The following is a 20,514-nucleotide window of genomic DNA, read 5'->3' as shown; positions in this document are numbered from 1 at the left end:
ATTGTATTTTGTTTTTCGTAGTCGAAAAGGGGACGTCGACAAGGCTTGTCTGTAACACTATCCCTATAGTGATGTGCAGTGTACCCACAATCCCTCACGTGTCGAGGTCCCTCAGATTGTTTTTTTCCGCCCTGATATTGGTAGCCTACTCGCGGAGCTCCTCGAGAGACATTGCAAAAAACTTTACTCGACCTTTGGTCGCCCTTAACTTATATTATTACTTGCATCCCTCCTTCGATGTCGTAGCTGCAAAGCTGTTGACCGCCAATCAAGATCTCCGACGGCAGTGCCTTCTACGGAGGAGGTTGTTCGGCAAACACGTGGCCTGGCCTCGACGGCCAAATACAGTAGGGAGAGTGGGGTCGTGGGACATTTGTTTGTCTTTGAGAATGCCTTTCCCTTTCCCCTCCCTTTCCTTCGGGGTTGTTGTCACATGCAATCTGTTTCTCAGCTATGGAGAGGACACCTTTAGGTTTTGCCCGCGTTGCAAAGGCAAATTTACCTGGAAAGACCAGCATAAACGGTGTAACCGTTGCTTGCCCCTCGACCACAAAGAAGACAGCTGTGCGGCCTGTCAGCTCCTTAAGCTGAAGACTTTGAAAGACCGTAGGGTCAAGAGGTGGGCAGCCTACGCCATGTCTAGGTCTGATTCATCACCCGCCGCCGCCGAAAGTGACGAGGAATGTGACAACCCAACGTCCGTTTTGGAAGTCGTAGACCTCTCTAAGGAGCATTCACGCTCCTCATCGTCCGTCCCTGGCCCCGACAAGCTCAGCTCACGCCCTGCTTATGGGGATGAACACCCTGGCGACAAGGACGCACACAGAAAACACTCCCATAAACACACAACCCACGGCTCTTCCTCGGCGAAGACGAAGAGAGCATTCGCGCCAACGGAGACGCAGGTCCTACCGGCTGCCTCCTCAGACTGTAAGTGTCTGAAGCCCCCCTCGCAAACGCGTCTAGCGACTGGGCTACCCCAGATAAGGACGCTATCACTAAACCGCCAGACGCCCGTCGGCGTAGAGCAAGCGACACCTGTAACGTCGACGCCGGAGGTACCCTCGAGAGACAGTTTAGTTGTCGAGAGCCTGGCACGGATTATTTCCACCGATAGCCAGAGACGGACGGCGAAAGAAACTTCTATCACTGCTCATAAGGCCCGGGAAACTCCGAAAAGGTCAGAAGGAAGGCAGGAACCGCCCGCTCCGTCGAGAGGGACTCCTAGCTTACCAGAAGGCTTTTCAGAAGGCGAGGGGAACCTCTCTTTGATGTTATGGGATAGGTCGAAGCGTTTTCTAACGGAAGGCTCTCCCTTTTCTCCCCCTGACCGCTCCGGGGTACCTCAAGAAACCCATGCTTCGCTGGTCGGGGGCCGGTTAACATCCTTTCTTCCAGCATGGGAGGGTATAACATCAGACCGCTGGGTACTATCAACCATAGCCCACTGCTACTGTATAGAATTCAACAGTTCCCCTACGTACAGACCCCCAAGGGGACGACGCATGTCGCCAGAACACCTGGCCATACTTCTTCAAGAAGTGGACCAACTACTAGAAAAAGGAGCTATAGAGGTTGTGCCTCTATCCCAGGTAACGGAAGGTATTTATTCAGTGTACTTCCTTGTACCCAAAAAGGACTTAACCATGCGCTCTCTACTAGATTTGCGCCCAGCGAACAAATTTGTCAAACCTCAAAAGTTTTGTATGGTGACTCTACAGGGGGTAATCCCCCTGCTTTCACAGGGAGATTACATGACAACACTGGACATGAAAGATGCATACTTTCATATTTTAATGTTGCCAGCGCACAGGAAATAACTCAGGTTCATGATAGAGGGCAAACACTACCAGTTCAGAGTGCTACCCTTCGGCATAGCATCAGTGCTGAGAGTATTCACGAAGGTACTGGCAGTGGCAGCGGCCCACCTGCGCATGTTGTCCATCCCAGTATACCCTTACCTCGACGATTGGCTCATAACAGGGGATTCTTAAGAAACATGCTTCTCAAATACCCAAAAGACTGTAGACCTTTTGTTTCAACTGGGCTTCTCCATCAACGAGAAGAAGTCCAGCTTAGACCCCAGCCAGTTCAAACAATTCCTAGGGGCTCTAATTCGAACAAAGGACGGCCTTGTCTTCCCCTCCAACGAGAGGGTCCAAAACATGCTGTTTGAAATCCCTCAATATGTGGCCGGTCGAGAGGTGACGGTACGCAAAGCAATGTGCTTACTGGGAATGATGGCGTCATGTATTTATTTGGTACCTCACGCGCGCATGCGCCCAATGCAAGAGTGGCTCAACAGCCAGTGGTGTCAGGCCAGCAGACAATGGGAAGATCTAGTGGTGGTCTCGCAGGCCTTGGTTCTCTCGCTACGGTGGTGGTCGAAGGAAAACCTGGTAACAGGGAAACCATTCGCCACCCCCGCAGTGGAAGCCACTCTAACCACAGACTCATCCCTCACAGGATGGGGGGGAGGGCTCGCCTATCCCATCAGACTGCTCACGGAGTCTGGACTCCGAGCGTAGCATCCAAGCACATAAACTTACTGGAGCTACTAGCTGTGTTCAAGGCACTGAAAGCCTTCCAGGCACACCTACAGGGGAAGACAGTGATGGTCCTCACGGACAGCACCACAGCCATGTACTACCTCAACAAGCAGGGGGCACTCACTCTCCAGGACTGTCCAAGCTGTCCCAGAACATCTGGAAGTGGGCTCTCAAACACATGTTCCTACATGTACCAGGGGAACTCAATACCATGCCCGCCTCACAGGGTCCATAGAAATGGGAGGAAAGGTGCAGTAAAGAGTAATCTTTCCTAACAGCGGTCAGACTTCACCTCCAATCTCTGGTCCCCAGATGTAAAGTCTTATTGCACAACCTGAGGATCCCTCCTCAAGTTCCAGGCCTCAACTTGGGGCAGCGACGTCTGCAGCACGGTAGCCCAGACTCTGAGCTGGTTAGCCACTGAGCGGTCCAGGGGCACTTCCGAAGGCTCTTCGTAGGGCTCCAAGCTGACAGAGAATGGATGTTCCCTCCACTCCAAGGGTCGCAGCTCCTTCGCAGGACTCCTGGAGATCTTTGAAAAGGCAGGGTTCTTCCAGGACAGCAGCAGAGGTTGGTCGCCAGGCCTTCTTCCAATGGGTCTTGAAACTCCTTGCGGGTCTTGCAGCTGGACAGGATTCTTGGCTTCTTCGGTTTCTTCTAGGATCTCGCCAGAGTGGGTGCATGGATCCCCATCTTATCCAGAAAGCCAGGTAGGAGCTGCAACTCCCACCAGCCAATGACGGATCAGGCCCACACACCCCAGCAGTGATCCAATCAGGAACACTGACGGCAAAACTCATGCACGCCACTCGGACACACTGACACCAGTTTGTGGATTGGGACCAGACAGTTCCAGCCCACTTCCTGGCCGCAAACGCACAGAGCCCTCCAGTAGCCCAGCAAATTCCTCTTTTCCTTATAGTCCATTTGAGGATTTTCCTGACCACACAGGCCAGGAAGAAGGGTAAAAGAAAAGATGGCCAAAGAACAAGCAAAAAACCATGTGCCCCGGCCATTTTTGGACACCAGCCACAGCTGGTAGCCAAACGCGGTGAGGCTAAAACGAAATACACCCAAAAATATCAAGTAACTGCTGCCTCCAACTTGTCGTTTTTGCGCACCTGGACTAACCAAAAATCCTTTGGTGTTGGTTTAGGGCAAAACAAAAGTGTACCCCTTTGTACTGAATTGCAAGAAACATTGTACAGTGGTAACAAGTTGCCAAAAGTAGTAACAAGGCTAAGGGAAACAATGTATCCTAGTACCGACAACCTGAAGGACAGTTTCCCCATGACAAATGAGCAAAAGCCAGTGTAGTGGGGCATAAGGTCACAATCAAAATTAAAAGCAAAAGTTTGGGGTTCCATAGAAACGGAAGTAAAGGTGCTGTAAAGAGAAATCTTTCTTAACCGCATTACCTGCCACTCTCTCCACAAGCTGGGATTCTCCCTCAATTTCAAGTAGTCCCACATAGTACATACTCAAAGCTTTGATTCATTGGCGAAGTCTGGTGGGCCTCCTGGGAAAGCCTTGCCACCCGAGTTGAAGGCTCATGATTATTTTTTTTTAATTATTATTTATATCGCGCTCCAAGACAGATTTGACTATATCCAGGCGTACATGTATAAAAACACCTATAATCAAGGTGCAACAGAACAAATACCATGTAGTCTCAGAGTTAAACGGCCTACTTGAACAAGTGGGTTTTTAACACCTTTCTGAACTGAGCCAGTGACTGACGGGCTCTACTCCAGTGGGAGATGGCAAAGCTTGGATCTAAGGACTCCAAATCTCCTATCTCCTCTGGAGACCAGTATGAAACGTGGTACAGCCAACAACAGTTTGTCTCCTGAGCGCAGTTCTCTGGCCGGATGATAACAGCGAATTTTGCACTGAGGTAATCTGGGACAAGCCCATTGAGTCATCACATTCAGCAGACGGTCATGACTGTTCTAAATGCCCAACGCCTGCCAGCCTTTGATTTTCTTGGGTTTCATGGCATCCTGCATTTTCCTCGTGCCAGAGTCCCGTCTGAGAATGAGGTATCTTCAATGGGCCCTCAGATCCCCAGTGGTCACAGTTCTCCGGAAGAATGAGAGATCTACTTAAGGTCCTGAGAAAGGTAGCACAGGATCTCATGTGGTGGGCCTGCAAGGAAAACGTGTTGAAGGGGGGTACCCTTTTGGCAACCATGGCCAGAGATTACAGTAGTTACGGATGCCTCCCTCACAGGTTTGGGAGCCCACACAAGCGATTTGACAATTGGCGATCTCCATCAGAGTCCAAACTACACATCAACCTTTTTGAGCTGAGGGCATTCAGACTAGTGCTGATGGCCTTTCTGCCTTCTGTACTAATAATGACAGTCAACACTGTGGCCATACATTACCTCAACAAAAGAGGGGGTGTAGGGTGACTTCCACTGTACAGAGAGGTGTTGGGCAGAATTGCAGGCAGTACCCTCTGGGACCACTACACACAATTAGAACTACAGGTGTTGGCCAAACCAACCTTTGGTATAAGTCTGTACCACACCGTTTTTGGTAGCAAGCTGTGCAGTCAGGCTCATCTCCAGAGTGAATGTGAGCAGTACAAGTAGTTAAACAGAGGACTTACAATCACAGTGGTTCAAGTAGACACTTGTACTCAAGGTTTCTTGGTAAAAACACTTGGTAATTTATGACACAATCGTTTAGAAAGCATTTCACTAGAAGGAGGCAACTTAATATTATATACCAATACACTTCAATACAAAACTCTAAGCTTTTGAGACAGTCAATTTCACTTTACATTCTCTGGGAAAGAGTAGTTTATCCCAGGGAAGTTATTTAAACCTGTGGAAAGTCTAAAAAGACCCCCCCCCCCTGTGACACTGCACTGAGGGTGCTGTGTGACGCACATGAAGATGATGCCTATGGAGTTATCTAAAACTCCATAATCGAGGAACACAAATGTAAAACTCGCATCAAAATACATGAAACAGTGGGGAAAAAAGCTCACACTTTTTCCAGGTAAAAAAATCAAGTCCTCAAAAATCCAGCAAAGTTGCTGAGGGTCTCTAAGGTGAAGGGAATTGGCACATTTATGAGAATTCTCCCTTGTTGTGGGCACTGACAAATAATATCATATCACTGCAAGAATTAATCTCTCGCGGCAGTTGACCTGCCTGGAGAGGAGAACATGGCGGCGGACGCTCTGAGCAGGCAGATCAGTCTCTCGCAACTGAGAGCTAACTCAGGAAATCCTTCACAAGATCTTTGCCCTTTGGGGAACCCCTCAAGTCGATCTGTTTGCACCCAGTGTCAACAGGATGTGCAACCTGTTCTGCTCCATGGAATTTCCTCCGAGGTGCTCTGGGAGATGCGCTTGTAGTGGACTGGGACAGTCCACTCATATACGACTTTCCTCCAGTCCCTGTCAGACCTCGCGTCATCAGGATGTCGACTATGGGTCGATGCAGGTTCTGTAGTGCTGCAACCTTGTCCTCTGTTCATACTTTCGCAAAACATTGTTGCCTGGACTGCATCGGGTTAGGAGGCGAGGTTTGGGAAAGCTGTTTTACATTGCCTTAATGAAAGATACATTTCTTGTTCCCACCTCCATTAACATACTTCTTTGGGAGTCTATCAAATATGAGTTGTTATTGAGAAGACCCAATCCATTCAAAGAACAAATTACTTACCCGTGGTAATGTTCTTTCGACTAGATGCTCCTCCCACGTGTTCCTTATCGCCCCTCCCATCCTGCCCCTCAGGATAATTGCTGTGTATTACACCTTCCTCCCCTCCGACGTCTGGTCATTGCATGGCCTTGCGAGCGTCTTTGCTTTTGAGAGAAGAAAAACTAGAACTGAAGTAACGACCGCAATGCATGCTATATATACAGTCTGTGACGTCATGCTTGAGAGTGGACAGAGGCTATCGAGGGGCACGAGTCAACGACTCATGCTGCCCTATGCTGAGAAAAGATTCTGAAGCAGCTGATGCTGGATGGAAGATACCAAAGATGAGGGATTACATGGGAGGAACATCCAGTCAAAAGAACATTCCCAGGGGCAAATAATTTGTTCTTTTGAGTAAATTAACTGTGCAGTCATAATTCTGTATGTTTGTGACTATCGAACCCCTGCACAATTTTGACGAAATGGGTAGCACATTGCACCCTCACATATTCCAAACATGGATAACAGCAAGTCTGATTTATTTGTTCTTGATCTTTTTACTGGCTTTAGTATATTATAAAATATTGAACTACTATTGTTTGTGATGAATTTTGACTTACAATCAGGCCAACAGGCTTTGAGAGAGTCTCAACCTAGGTTTGGAGGATTAGAACGCATGGGAGCATCCTTGGTTGCTTTAGGTGTGTTGTTTGGCCTTGGGCTTAGGCCAGCTGTACTGATCCATGCTAGCACCCTCTTACAACAATTAATCACATTTTCATAGGAGTGTGTAGGGTTGTAGCTCGACTTGATAGCCGCCCATTTCCGTTTCTACTTAAGATTGGTCTTCACAAAAACTCGGAGAGCTGGAAAAACCTTTTAACAAGCATACTTCACCTTAAAGCTATACTGCAGCATCCCATAATTCACTTTGAAGCATTTTTACTCTGTCATTCCCTTGTTCTCCACGTAGGTTATTAAACAGTAAGAAAACCCATTCAGAGAAACACATGAGGGAGTGGCAAAAACCTCCACTCACTCAGGAGGTTAAATAATCAAAAGGATCCCAGTTTACCGTAAAAGGTCTTCGGGTCTCTAGGGTTAAAGGGAATTGGCACAAACTGAAAATTCTCCCGAACAATCTTCAGATTAGAAACTACGCTAAGGGCGGAACTAAAGAAAAACATGTTTCTACTATGCCCAATACTAAGAAATAGCCAACCCATTTGCAGGCTTGTCACCTTGCCCTTGCAATTCAGAAAAATGATGACCATATTCTTCAAACATCTGTCACATTGCGGACTCTGATCAACCTCCTTCCATTACTTCCCCTTCTCACCCTCCGACCCACCTTGGCTCTCTTCAACCAAGTACTCACTTTGGTGTATACTTGATTTACTGTGCAGCATTTATTCTGCATCCATGGTTGTGCTTTAGAAATCTTCTACTTACCATGGAGCACACTAGCCTGTAAGTATTGATAAGTTGCATATGTTGGACATGTGTGATCCTAAATTGCAATACAAGGTCCTTTGTATAAATGTAAAATGCTTGACCTTAAGTATGTAAAATCATATTTGTTGGATTTCTAACACAATTATGTTCTCCCTTTTTTTGTATAGTTTATACAATCATATCCAAGTTTCTAGTAATTTAATGTCTGGCTGTGACTACTCTCTCTTCAAGGTACGTTAAAGCTTTTTACCACTCAAGTTCTATTTAAGCTTGATGTATGAAACATTTGTTCTATCCAACCACACTCCTTTTTAATATGAAAACTTCTTTTTTAAAGTTCAATGTGTGAATGAATTGAGCAAATATCGATTTGTATTGGGGCCTATTTAAAAGGTGTATTGCTATCATCTGTGAATCAAGAAAACTGAGGCTGAAGCAAAAGCCCAATGTGTTGCAGGTAGTTGTGAAGTAATTGTATCTGTAAAGAGCAAAATGTTCAGCTTCTGGTAAAGTGTTTTTTTTTTCACAGCTTATTTGTTAAGGTGGAATTTCATTTTTGGGGCTTCAGCTTTCACATTTTGCTTTTTTCCCTTAGGGTTTTTAAGGCTCTCAAACCTCTTTTTGTTGACAGCTACTGAATTCCCTCTTCGACCCTTTTTTGGTATAGCGTCCCATGTTTGCCCATATGACTCTTGGTACAGAGGTGCTTCAACTGCTGAGCTTTAATCAATTCTGGGAAAAGGATGAGCATACTCATCCTTGGCACTTAATGGGTTTTTAATCTCCCACGCTTTGGCCCATTTAGGCTGTTGTTGGTTTCAGCAGGGATGCAAGCTGATTAACCACATTAGTAGCTCAATTTACCTTTTCAGTAGCCATTGGGGGGCTAGTGCTTTTTTTAAAGCCTTACTCTCGGCAGCCTTTCTCTGGCTTTTCTTAATTCAGGGAGATAAAGCAGGCAGCAAATTGGTATCTTTGCATATTTGAGCTCACCCTCAACCCAGCCATGCACCCGTGGTTTGAGCTGGTTTAGACCAGGCCCTGCCGTGGCCTTTACATGCCCTGTGGGAGTGTAACTAAAGGTTTGAGGTCTTGGGGCTTAACCCGATTGACTGGCTACCAAAACATTTCTTAGGGTCCCTGGTATGTGATTGGAGGAGTGGCTTAGGCCATCCTATGATTATATAGGCATGTCTGGGGGAGACACTGATACCTCCATCAGTTCTTCCTGTTTTTTGCAAGAGTCTGTTTTACATAAGTTGCTGGGAGATTCTGGCACCATGTATGGCAATACTGACTGAACTAGTTTCTGTACCTTTTTGCTCTGGTTTGGTTTTCGGATGCTGGATGTCCTTTCTGGGCTGTTATCTCCCCAACTCTGGTCCTCTGCGTGGGCTGTGAAATCCCTGCTGTGACCATTATAACAGTGTTCCTCGTTTACCACCTTGGTCCACTGCTTTGTTGATGGAAGAGGACATCACAGAGAAGCGTGTTGGGTATGGTTTTTTTGTTGTTGTCCTGGTTGACCTGTTTTTAATGGGGCCATGTTGTGCTACTTGGCTGCCCATGCATGTCCATTGAGCCAGCTGAATCTGCTTGATCAGATTCCTTGGTCTTCTCGAGCCATATTTGTTGTGTTACTGCTAGAGCAGGTTTGATTTCAAAAGAGAACAAGAATGCAATTCTTAACCTGAAGGTCCCCAACAGTGTTTACATGGGACAAAACCAATGCCATTTTTTCCTGGGGTTTTCTGATAGTTCTCTGGTCCCTGGTCAGATTGCACAGCGAGTAGAGCGCTCGCTTTGACATCCGTGCTGAGCCTGCCGACGCAAGTTTGAATCCCTGCAGAGCCAAACTCAGCATTTCACCGTTTCGAGGTCGATAAATGAGCACCACACACCGTGGGTAAACAGCGCTCAGATGACTGAGGGGTTGTAGTGCTATATAAAATAAAAAAATGCACAAAAAAAATCATGTTCAGGGAATAACCAAAAGTATGGATATAAGCGATCGAATCTTCTATATGCCGACGCAATGAAGAAAGTAGTGTCTCGTGAAGGATATTGATCTGTAGATCAAACCAAAAAAAAACAATAAGATGCATCCTGTTTTTTCAAGGTTGCAGCAATATTATACATCCTAATTGTGGCACACTCTGGAGTAGTCCAACTAATGTCTAGCAACGTTCTGATATCCTTCCAGGTTTCGTCACTGTTTAAGAAGGCTACAAATGCCTAAACCACTCAAAAAAGTATGCCTTTTCACCTGGCCTTATAGCTCACAGAATAACCAGTGGGTACATACATACGTGAACTCAACCAATTGCTACTCTGGTGCATACATTTTCTACAAGGCATCCATAATGATCCTAGCCCCATTATCAAATCGACTTGACTTCTCAACTCTTGCAGCAGTTACCCATCAGCATAGTATGGTCTAAGGAGCTTACATTCAAGGAGCAACTAGCATGGAAGAGTGGCAACGCTTAACAATCAAAGGGTTAGTGGATTGACAAAGATGCATTTTGTTGTTACACTTACCCATAAAAACATAAAACACACTGATTTGTTGAAAAATAGAGTAATTAGAAATATAATACACAGTAAATGTTTTTCTCTAGCATGGGGCTGGTATGTCTTCATATGCTCATGAATATTCCCTGTCGTCGGTGTTAGGCAAAGTTTGTATGCAGTACCCTTTGGGTGCACTACACACAGCTGACCACAGGTATAGGAAACCCAACCTTTGGTATAAGCTTGTACTACACAGTTTTGGTAGCGTGTTGAGCAGCCAGGCTTATCTCAAGAGGGGTCAATGTGAGCTGTAGGGGAGTTAGAGATTCACAGTGGCAAGTATTCAAATAAACTTTCACTCAAGGTTTCTTGAATAAACAATTACAGTTAGACTAAGCCTTCTTCAGAAGGGAGCAATATAAAAAGTAACACACAAATACACTTCAACACTCTTAGTTTCTAAATCAGTAAAGACCCTTTTGGGATGGCCCACAGACGCAACCTACACCCTCAGGTGACTTCAATAGCTAGGGTGCTGGGGACATTATATATTACTGTTGGCCTTTAGAATACTCTTAAAAGTTGGTAAAAGGAAAAAGTTATTAGAATAAGAGACCACAAATCTTCTTAAGGAGGCAAATACTTTTGGATCCCCCAAGAAGAGTAATTCAGTACAACAGGCTAAGCCAACGGGCACAAGTCTTATATAGGATGAAGCACTTCTGGTAGTTAAGTAGAAAAAGTCTTTGCACAATGTTTTAGAAGTCTTAATAAAATAAGAGTCAAATGTAGGACCACAAACTGATTAGACTTGTAAGAGGTAGAAGATGCAAGCAACTCTAGAGTAAGGAGTAAGTTCTCTTAGACTTTACAGTACCTTTGTATTGAAGAAAAGATGCAGCAGATGTCTTCTGTTCCTGCGCAGCTCTGCAGATCTCGCTGTTCCTGGGTCTCAGTCATGGGGACGAGAGAGAGAACTTCTGGGGACTCTTGCGCTGCAATACGACGGTCACCGCTCGCAACCGGCAAATCAGTGGCTCTTCAGTGTTTCAGCTCTTCGCGTATACCGCAAATAGCAACACTGCGGTTCCTGGCTGTCGAGATGGACTTTCCTTGCTTCTGGGGTTCCGCACTCTGAGGGGGCTCAGGCTAGCTCAATCCTGCTTCCTGGGAGTCCGGAGGATCTTCCTGGAGCTCTAGGCCAGCTTAAAAGCAACGCACACAATCTGGTGTTCCTCTCCCTGGCTATACGGTTTCCAGCAGCAACTGTGGAAATTCAACCTGCTCCGAGATGGATGTCCAGGTGGCTTACTTTAAAGTTGATTAGTCCCACCAATTCAAGGGGAGAAGTCGTCCCTGCAGAGGCTTCTGTCGATACGAATTTGGAGTATCAGCACAGCAGCAGGGCTTCACCGGAATAGCCAACGGTCCAGGAGTTGCAGCAGGCGTCCTCTTCAAGAAGTTCTTTGGTTCCTTCGAGTTATCGACTCTGCCTTCCAAGCCAAAAGCCTTGCCTTTTATTCAGTTCTCTCCCATTCATTCCAGCCTAGTTGTCAGTCACCCAGCAGGGTGGCTGTCCTTGCCGGATAGTCAGCCAGCCAATCACCAGAGTGCATTTGGGTCTCCTAGGAGACTAAGCACAGGGAGTTTGGGGTACCTCCCACACTTCTTGTTTACCCCAGACACCCTGGAGCCAGAGGCGGGCTTCACTCGTGAATCCCGCCAAAGGCAAAGTGAACAATGGGACCAAACCTGGTTTGGCGCGCAGAGTAAATATCAAGAAGGACCTTTCCACAAAGAAATGGTGAAAAAAGACCAGGCCATTTTGACAAAAATTGCACCCTTGGGTGCTTTACTGCAGCTGCGAACGCAACCCGTGGTAAATGCGCACCATGGTAGTTAAAAATCACTGCCACCAGCCATTCAGTGAGAAAAGGGCAACATAAAAAATGTTACATGAGAAGTTGGACAAAGGGGATACTGGGTAACCCCTCCAGCACCCTGTTGTAAGTGTGTGCTGGGTCTAGAAAGTTACAAATGTAAGTAAAGTCAATTTCACTTTACTGCTCTTGGAAACGGTATTTTATCCAAGAGAAGGTATTTAAACCTTGGGAAATCTGAAAGACTTCCCTGTGCCACTGCACTGAAGGTGCTGTTTGACACAATGTCAAAGATAACGTTAAAGGATGTTTGTACCATGCACTATCACCACAGGAGTGGTCCCCTGGCGCTCTGGTGGCTCTGAAAAAGGGAAATGGGGGTGGGAGGGGTGAGTTAGTGGGAATAAACTTGGAAAGTGCAAGAGAGCAATGATGTGCTGTTGGCGGCCTCAGCCCGGTAACTCTGTTGGCTGGGCTTGGGGTTTTTTCCGGTCGGTAGTAGTCTTGTGGTGTTGTGCAAGTCTGTGTGGTTTCTTTTGTTGTTGCAGTGTAGTGAAGTTTGTGTGGATTGTTGTGTTGTAGGCTTGTGGTTGTGTGTGGTTAGTTTGAGAGGTGTATGCAGAGGGGTGAAATTGTTAGTGGATTTGTTAATTGGCATTGCTGTCTGGAAGCGAGGCGCTTAACTTCTGCGTTCTCTCAGGTGTGGTGCGCGAGCATCTCTGCGTCTCCGTCGAGATCTGGGACCGTCCAATACTTAGTCCCTTTTACACATGGCATCCCCTCTCATTCATAACCTTGCCCAGGTTCGGCCCGGCCACTTATGTGATACCTCTCTGTATGCTGGGCAGACAGGCGTTTGTGCATCCCTTCCAGTCCGGTTCCGGGAGCATTTCTAATCCAGTCGGTGCGCGGCAACGGTTAGCCAAGGCTACTCTATTCATATGTGGTGGCTGGTCAGCATTCATCTTATTCCGTTTTTCACGCAGGCTAGCGCTCCCAGTCCCTTCGCAACATGGTACATGTCAACGCTTGCAATTAAGTCCCGGGGCCGGTGCCTGCCTTCATTCACAACTCTATCTGGACAATGCCATGCCAATGTCCATAACTTGGTTCAAGTGTGGCAAGCGCGAACAGTCAAACAACTTTATACAAGTATCATGCCTGGTGGCGATTATGGAGTGGGTGAGGTTGTAGGCTGGAGTTGGCTAGCGATGCTGATTTTTGTCCTCATGGGTGTCGCTTGTGTCCTATTAGACCTAGCATTGTCTCTTGTTGTAGGAGGTTCCTTGAGTCGGTTCTGGAAGGTGTCGGTGTCATCCTAAATTTTTGTCATCCTTTTGTTTCCCGTTCTATTTTCGTTTTTTTCAGTTTGAGTCTGTGATGTTGAAGAGCCAGGTTTTTAGTAATTTCCTGAATTGTAGCTGGTCTTTGGTGTTTCATTTCTTTCGGGATGTTGTTCCAGGTTTTTGAGGCTAAGTGGGAGAAGGAGGTGCCCCCAAGTTTTTTCTTAAGGTATGGTTTTTGTTCCAGGAGGATTTTGTTGCTTGATCTGAGGAGTCTCGTCGGCTTGTAGATTATTTTCTTTTGTAGGAATTCCGCTCCTTGCCCTGTGTGTTTGCACATTGTTTTGAAGGTGATGCGATATTTGACTGGGAGCAAATGCAGTGATATTGGTGCTGGAGTGATGTGGTCTCTTCTGGATAGTTTGAGGAGCAGTCTGGCTGCTGTATTTTGGATCCGTTGTAGTTTCTTCAGAAGGTTTTGTGACATCTCGAGATAGATGCTGTTTGCGCCTAATCTAGACAGAAATATGACTGTTAGCATGTGCCACGCTTAGATGGAATTGCAGAAATGTGACTGCTAGCATATACCACACTTAGAGGTAACTACAGAAACGTGATTGTTAGCATGTGCCACACTTAATGGAATTTCTCAAGTTTAGTCTGCGCCTAATCTAGACAGAAATACGAATGTTAGCAGATATCACACTTAGATGGAATTTCAGAAATATGATGGTCAGCATGTGCCACACTCAGATGGAATTCCCAAGCTTAGTCCGCGTCGCATCTAGATAGAAATATGATGGTCAGCATGTGCCACACTCAGATGGAATTCCCAAGCTTAGCCCGCGTCGCATCTAGATAGAAATATGATGGTTAGCATATGCCACACTCGGATGGAATTTCAGGAATGGGACCGTTAGCATATGTGACTCTTAGCATGCACCACACTTAGAATTATGAACCCTAGCTTGCGTCGCATCTAGATAGAAATGTGACTGTTAGCATGTACCGGACCTAGATGGAATCCCACAATTGCAAGGACAGCAATGCCAACTAACCAACCAACTAACAATTCCATCCCTCTGCAGACACCTCTCAAACTATAACCAAACACAACCACAAGCCTTAAACGCAGCAATCCGCACAAACTTCACAACAATGCAACAACAAAACAAACCACACATAGCCTTGCACAACAGCACACGACGACTACGGACCATAAAACACCCCAAGCCCGGCCGACGGAACCACCGGGCTGAGGCTGCCAACAGCACATCACTGCTCTCTTGCACTTTTCCAGCTTATTCCTACTAACCCACCCCCTCTCCTCCCCTTTTCAGAGCCGCCAGAGCGCCAGGGGACCACTTTGGTGGTGATAGTGCGCGGTACAAATGACCTTTAACATTAACATAGTCAATTCTTCACATGATTAGGACGATGATTGTGAGTGTTTTGTGTGTGAAGGAGAGGAAAGGGAAGATTCTTGTCGTATGAAGGAGGAAGAAGCATTTCTTGATTATTGCATTTATTTGTGGTTCTAAGGTTAGGTGTTGTCCATCAGGACTCCCAGATGTTTTACTACCTTAGATGGTTTCGGAGCAGTTGCCATTTCCGTTGGCCATGGAATCTAGGTGTTCTCTTGGTTTTTGGATATAATCATGATTTCCGTCTTTCCTGGGTTGATTTTCAAGTTGATGGCGTTCATCCAGTTGAAGACTTCTTTTAGACACTCGATTAGGGTTGAGTGATCAGCTTGAGTGTCTTCGATTTTGTAGATGATTTGAGTGTCACCTGCGTATTTGTAGCATGTAAATTTGTATTTTTTTGAAGATTTAGATTACTGGAGTCTGGTAGATGTTGAAGTACAGTGGTGATAGTGATGACCCTTGTGGTACTCCAGTCGTTAACTAGTGGGGTGGATTTGAAGGGTTTTATTCATACGGTTTCTGTTCTGTCTGCTAGGAATGATTTGATCCAGAATAATGCCTTGTCCGTTATGCCTATGTCTTCTAGTCTTTTGGTTAGGGTGTTGTGGCTAACTGTGTCGAAGGCTGCAGAGAGGTAGAGCAGAATCAGGGCTGAGGTTGTGTTGGAATCGGCATTTGTTTTTAGGTCGACCCAGGTGGATAGCGCTGTTTCTGTTCCTCTTGCGGGTCTATAACCGACTTGTGCTTGGTCTAGCAAGTGGTGTTTTTCTACGTGTTCTTGGGTTAATTTGTATACTTAAAGTTTCAAGGAGTTTTGCTGTATAGGGAATGTTTGAAACGGTCTGTAGTTGGAGAGGTCTTTTACGTCGCCACTTGTGTGTTTTTAAAAGCTGTTTGAGATATGCTGATTTTAAGCTTCTTGGTACAGTTCCTGTTGCTAGTGAGAGATTTGGAGGATTCTGTAGTATTCCGATGCTGTTCCTTGTGCAAGGATTGATTAGTAGATGTGAGGGGGCAGGGATCAATGGGTGATTCTGCTTTCATGCTGTGTTTTACCAGCAAGACGAATGCCTCTGCTATTTCAGGAAGTTTTGGAGTTTGTGCTGTGGCTGAGTTGGCTCCGGACTGTTTGTTCTTGAAGTTGTCTGCTAAGTCGTTGCAGAATTTCTCTGAGGGGTTTGAGGTGTTGTCGCAGTCTCATGGGTTTCTCATTTCTTTAATGATGTTGAACATTTCTTTTTGTGTGTTGGTGGCATTTGTGATTCTGTCATAATGCCTTCTCTTCGCCTTTGGGATTTCCTTCTTGTATGCACGGATTTGTTTCTGGAACAGTATTTTCTTGTCTAGGTTGTATTCTTTCCTCCATTCCAGCTCCATCTTCTTGTTTACCTTTTTCATGTTGCTTAGTAGTGGGGTGAACTATTTTGTCATTGCCCTTTTTTTGATGGGGTGAATGGTTTTTCCGCTGCAATGTTTTCAATTGTTTTCAATTGTATTGGCATTCCAGTTTGTCAGACACCAAAAACAAAGGAAACAGAGTTCAAAATCACATTTTCCAGGTTAAAAAAATCAAGTCCTCAAAATCCAGCAAAGTTGCTGCGGGTCTCTAAGGTGGAGTGAATTGGCATATTCATGAGAATTCTCCCTTAACAGTCAGACTGGGAATCCTTGGTAAAAGAACACTTTCACTTACAAACTGTATTTCTCCTCTAAGCCAATCACTGTCCTCTGGGTCATACTGCCCCCATCCAATGACAGCCCTCTCAGGAAGCCCCGCTTCTGGCAGCCATCTTCAGATTTTTACCGCATACTACAGTGTTGGGAGTCCTCAAGTTTGCTCTGCTTGCTACTTCTACGTTTTTTCGTGTTTTTCGAAGAAAAAGGTTCTATTTTTAGTCCATAAGAGCCTCTGCTCTTCTCTCCATCTGCTGACAGCAGGAATCCGTTGTCGGTGAAGTTCAGCACCCCTCAAGGGCGAGGATTGTTGGAAGTTTCCAGAAGGCCATTGGGCCTACTTCGTACCCTCCGACCATGACCGAGGAGATGAAAGAAGGTCCTGCTTCAAGTCCTGCCCCAAGTGCGGGCTCCGAAATGTTTTTGTGGAGGTCTCTACTGCCTGCATCCGGACCACGAGGAAGGAGATTGCGAGATATGCCATGGATTCTTCAAGGAGACTACAAGGTCAGGCACAGTAGACTGGCGGTGTGATTGAGCACCAAGGCCTCTCCTAGCAGGGGCATGCCTCACCCAAGGCGGGTGGGGTCCGAGGAGCAGTCTAAGTCCTTTCAGGCCGCCTCAGGTTAGGGAGAATTCTAATTTCTGTGCCAATTTCCTTCAACATTAGAGACTCCCAGCTCTTTTGCTCTTTAGGACTTTTTAATTGTAACCCTGGAGCGAATGAGCCCTTTTTCTCACTCATGTGTTTTTGCCTAATTTGGATTATGTGTTTCCTTTGTTTTTGGAATCTGACAAACGCCATAGACCTCTGTTTTGTGTGGTGACACACAACACCTTCAGTGCAGTGTCACAGAGAAATCCTTTAGATTTCTCATAAGGTTTAAATACCTTTTCTTGTGTGAACTACTGTTCCCAAGAATAGTAATGTGAAATTAACTTCTTAAGTGGAGTGCTGTGAGGTTACTTTGTAGCCCCTTATTGTACCTATCCGTGTTTCTTGCCCTCACTACTTTAAATTGCTGGTGACAGTGGTTTAATTTTCCCACCATTGTGCTTTTGTACCGCAGGCTGAAACGTCCGCTGCAGCATAGCATCCATTTGGTTTTAGTCTGTGTGTCAAGCCAGGTTTGAGCCCTTTGTTCAGCCACCCTGACATTTGAGTGACAGCCTAGGCTAAGCATGAATGAGAGCAACCTGCTTAGAAAGGCTAGGATTTGGGACTAGAGTCAGTCGACCACTGGGCAGAACACCCGACTAAGAAACCGAGAATGAACCTTGCTGCATCCTCCTGGATCTTTGAATTGCCTGGTGAAGCCCTGCTGCTGTGCTAAAACTCCTTTTTCTGATCAAAGAGAAGCCCCGGAAGGGATCTTTTCTTCCCTTGGGTTAGTGGGACCACCTAACACAGAGACTAACTCCACTGGACCATCTTGCCCGACTGGCTGTACTTTGCTGCTGCAGGAACCGAATGCTGGGGGTCGAGAAATCCGTAGTCGCGTGCAACGTCTGCAAGCTGGGCAGAAGCTCCAGGTGTCTCCCCAGGACCCTCCAGAAGCAGGACGACCAGAGCTAGAGTCCCCTCACGCGAGTGCAGGACCCAAGGAGTGAAGGAAGCCCAACTGGTGTCAAAGATCTGCTGTGGTGCTGTTTACCGAGTGCTGAAACCGCAAAGTGCTGCTGATCTGAAAGGAGCCCGTAGCTGCTGCCGGCCTCCGAATAGCTGCCGCAGGAGTCCTCCAGACGTCCTCACTCTTGTCCCCATGACCGAGGCACAGGAACCCAGGATCTGCATCACTGCGACCAGACAGAAGCCAGCTGGACCACTCTTCTTACCAAAGGTACTGTTCCGACTTAAGGTACTTACCTCAGTGTCTTTGGCTTTGCTCGTCTCAGTTGAGACTTGCAGTAGCTACTTTGCTAGAGTTTTTTTCAGCTCTACCGTTCACAAGTGTAATGGCTTGTGACCCTGCAGTGATTTATCGTCAACAAACTCTCTAATTTTGTGCAAGACTATATCTTAGAAGTGCCTCCTCTACATAGACTGTGCTCCATTGACTTTGGCTGTCCTGCCTCCCTGCAGACTCTTCTAATCCACTTGACTTTGATATTTACTGTCCCTCAGAGGTGATAACTTGGTTGTAAACTATTATTGCTGGGAAAGATTTTTATCTAGTCTTCATTGGAAGATTGAAGTGCTTGCATATTCTGAGAATCTCTTTAACCTCGGGGTGTAGGAAGTGTGTAAAAAGCATCTCTAAAGAGTATCTACTAGCGTTGTTGATTATGGAAAAGTGTTTTAATATTTGATTGTTGCATACATTGCCCTTTTTAAAGAATGCTCATTTAAAAGCTAACATCGGGTAAATAACTATTTATGACAGAAACCTTGAGTGTAATTGTTACTTGAAAATTTCATTGCTACAGCTCACGTTTACCCCACTTGAGATGAGACTGGCTGCTCAGTCACACTACCAACTTGTGTAGTACAGGCCGATACCAAAAGGTGGGTTTCCTAATACTAGGAATACCAGTGTTGTGTAGTCACATGGTTACTACATCAATGCTTGCCTAACCCCTCATCCGTGGGGGCCCAAGATAAGGCCGAGCACCGCAAGTCCGGGTCCACCGGCACGCCGGAGAAGGGGACACTGCCTCAGAATCCGGTTCCGGCTCCTCTGAGTAGAAAAGGGGGTTGGGCAGGTCAAGGAGGCTGTGAATCAGTCCCAGGCTGTGGCCCAAGCAATGGAAATTTCATCCACGCATGACGAGGACTTACATACAGTCCACAAGGATGTGGAAGGGGAGGGCGACGACCGCATGGGGCCTAGTGGTCCGATCATGCCTGTTCCGCCAAGGGATGTCTCTCTGGACATCCTATCAACCCTCCACACCTTGGTATAAGATATTCAGAAGAAGATGCCACAAGGGCCTGTTCCTACGGTCCCCCAGTCCTCTGACGAACCGCCAATGAAGAAAAGGAAGCGCCATCCGACACCCCCATTTCAGCATCTGCATCGGGTCCCATCTCCCCCAGCAGACCTAGGCACAGGGACTGATACGGCCACAATGACAATATCGTCTGAGCGAGCAGCAGGTCCCTGCAGCCTAGGATGTCCCCACCCGACGAGGTGTGGTCGTTCCATTCCATGATCGCCAGAGCCTCCGAGCTGTTCTGGCTTGTGCATGAAGAAACCAGGAAGCGGGGTTTCCTGTACCAGAGGCGCAAGGCCAAAATGAAGACCACCATGGCCCCTTCTGGATGACGTTTGTGAGGATGTCCCTAGCCCTCTGGAAGAATCTTTGCATGGATCCATCCAAGCGAGAGAGGCTGGAGAAGAAGTACCGGGTACTGGAATTCGCACCCAAGTGCCTGAGGTTGCAACCATCGCTGGATTCAGTGCTTTCGGCAGACGCGAGGAAGCGGTCATCTAACCCGTCCTCATAGTGTTAAGTCCCGACAGCGAGGGTAAGAAGTTGGACACCATGGGGAGGAAAGTAATTTACACTACGGCGTCCACCATCAAGCTGCCAACGTACTGGCGAGCCTAGCCAGGTACGACAGGGAGCTGTGTGTGGTACAAGCTGGGTCCGGTTCTGGAGTTCCTCCTTGACAAGAGGATGGAGGCGATCATCCTCTTCCAGGAGGGAGATCTAGCGTCGGATCACGCCATCACAGTGGTGTTAGACGTTACTGACACAGGGTTCCAGCAGATGGTTAACAGTGTCTGTCTTTGGCAAGGCTGGATGAAAGCCACGCATTTCTGCCAGGAGGTTCAAACGGGGGTACTGAACATGCCTTTCGACAGAGATGACCTTTTCTGGAAGGTAGTCGACAAGACCCTGCAGACCATCAAGGCGGAGACTGCCCGTGCCCTGGGCACCCTCCAACAACACTGCTCTTCCTTTTGTTCCTCCAGAGGAAAGTCTGGCAGGTTTTCGAAAGGTTTCTCGTCGTTGTTCCGTCGGCCTTCCAGATCCATGACCCAAGAAGCCCATAGACTGCAGGCCTACAGGGGAGCCGGATGGTGTCGCTAGCAGGGCTGGGCGCCGAAGCAAGCCTGGGTGCCG

The 20,514-nt window shown here is 46.8% G+C and overlaps 1 protein-coding gene across 1 annotated transcript in view; it reads left to right on the top strand.

Annotated features, from left to right (window-relative positions):
* Positions 1-20,514, top strand: part of EIF4E (eukaryotic translation initiation factor 4E) — a 416,202-nt gene that overhangs the window by 206,978 nt on the left and 188,710 nt on the right. The window contains exon 4 of the mRNA XM_069630448.1: positions 7,833-7,896. Within this exon, the coding sequence (XP_069486549.1) occupies positions 7,833-7,896 (64 nt within the window). The remainder of the gene's footprint in view (positions 1-7,832; positions 7,897-20,514) is intronic.

The sequence above is a fragment of the Ambystoma mexicanum genome, chromosome 6q (assembly GCF_040938575.1).
Source record: "Ambystoma mexicanum isolate Mex_15411 chromosome 6q, UKY_AmexF1_1, whole genome shotgun sequence".
NCBI lineage: Eukaryota > Metazoa > Chordata > Amphibia > Caudata > Ambystomatidae > Ambystoma > Ambystoma mexicanum.
Note: the sequence above shows the minus strand (reverse complement) of the source record. Positions and strands in the feature narration are given on the sequence as shown.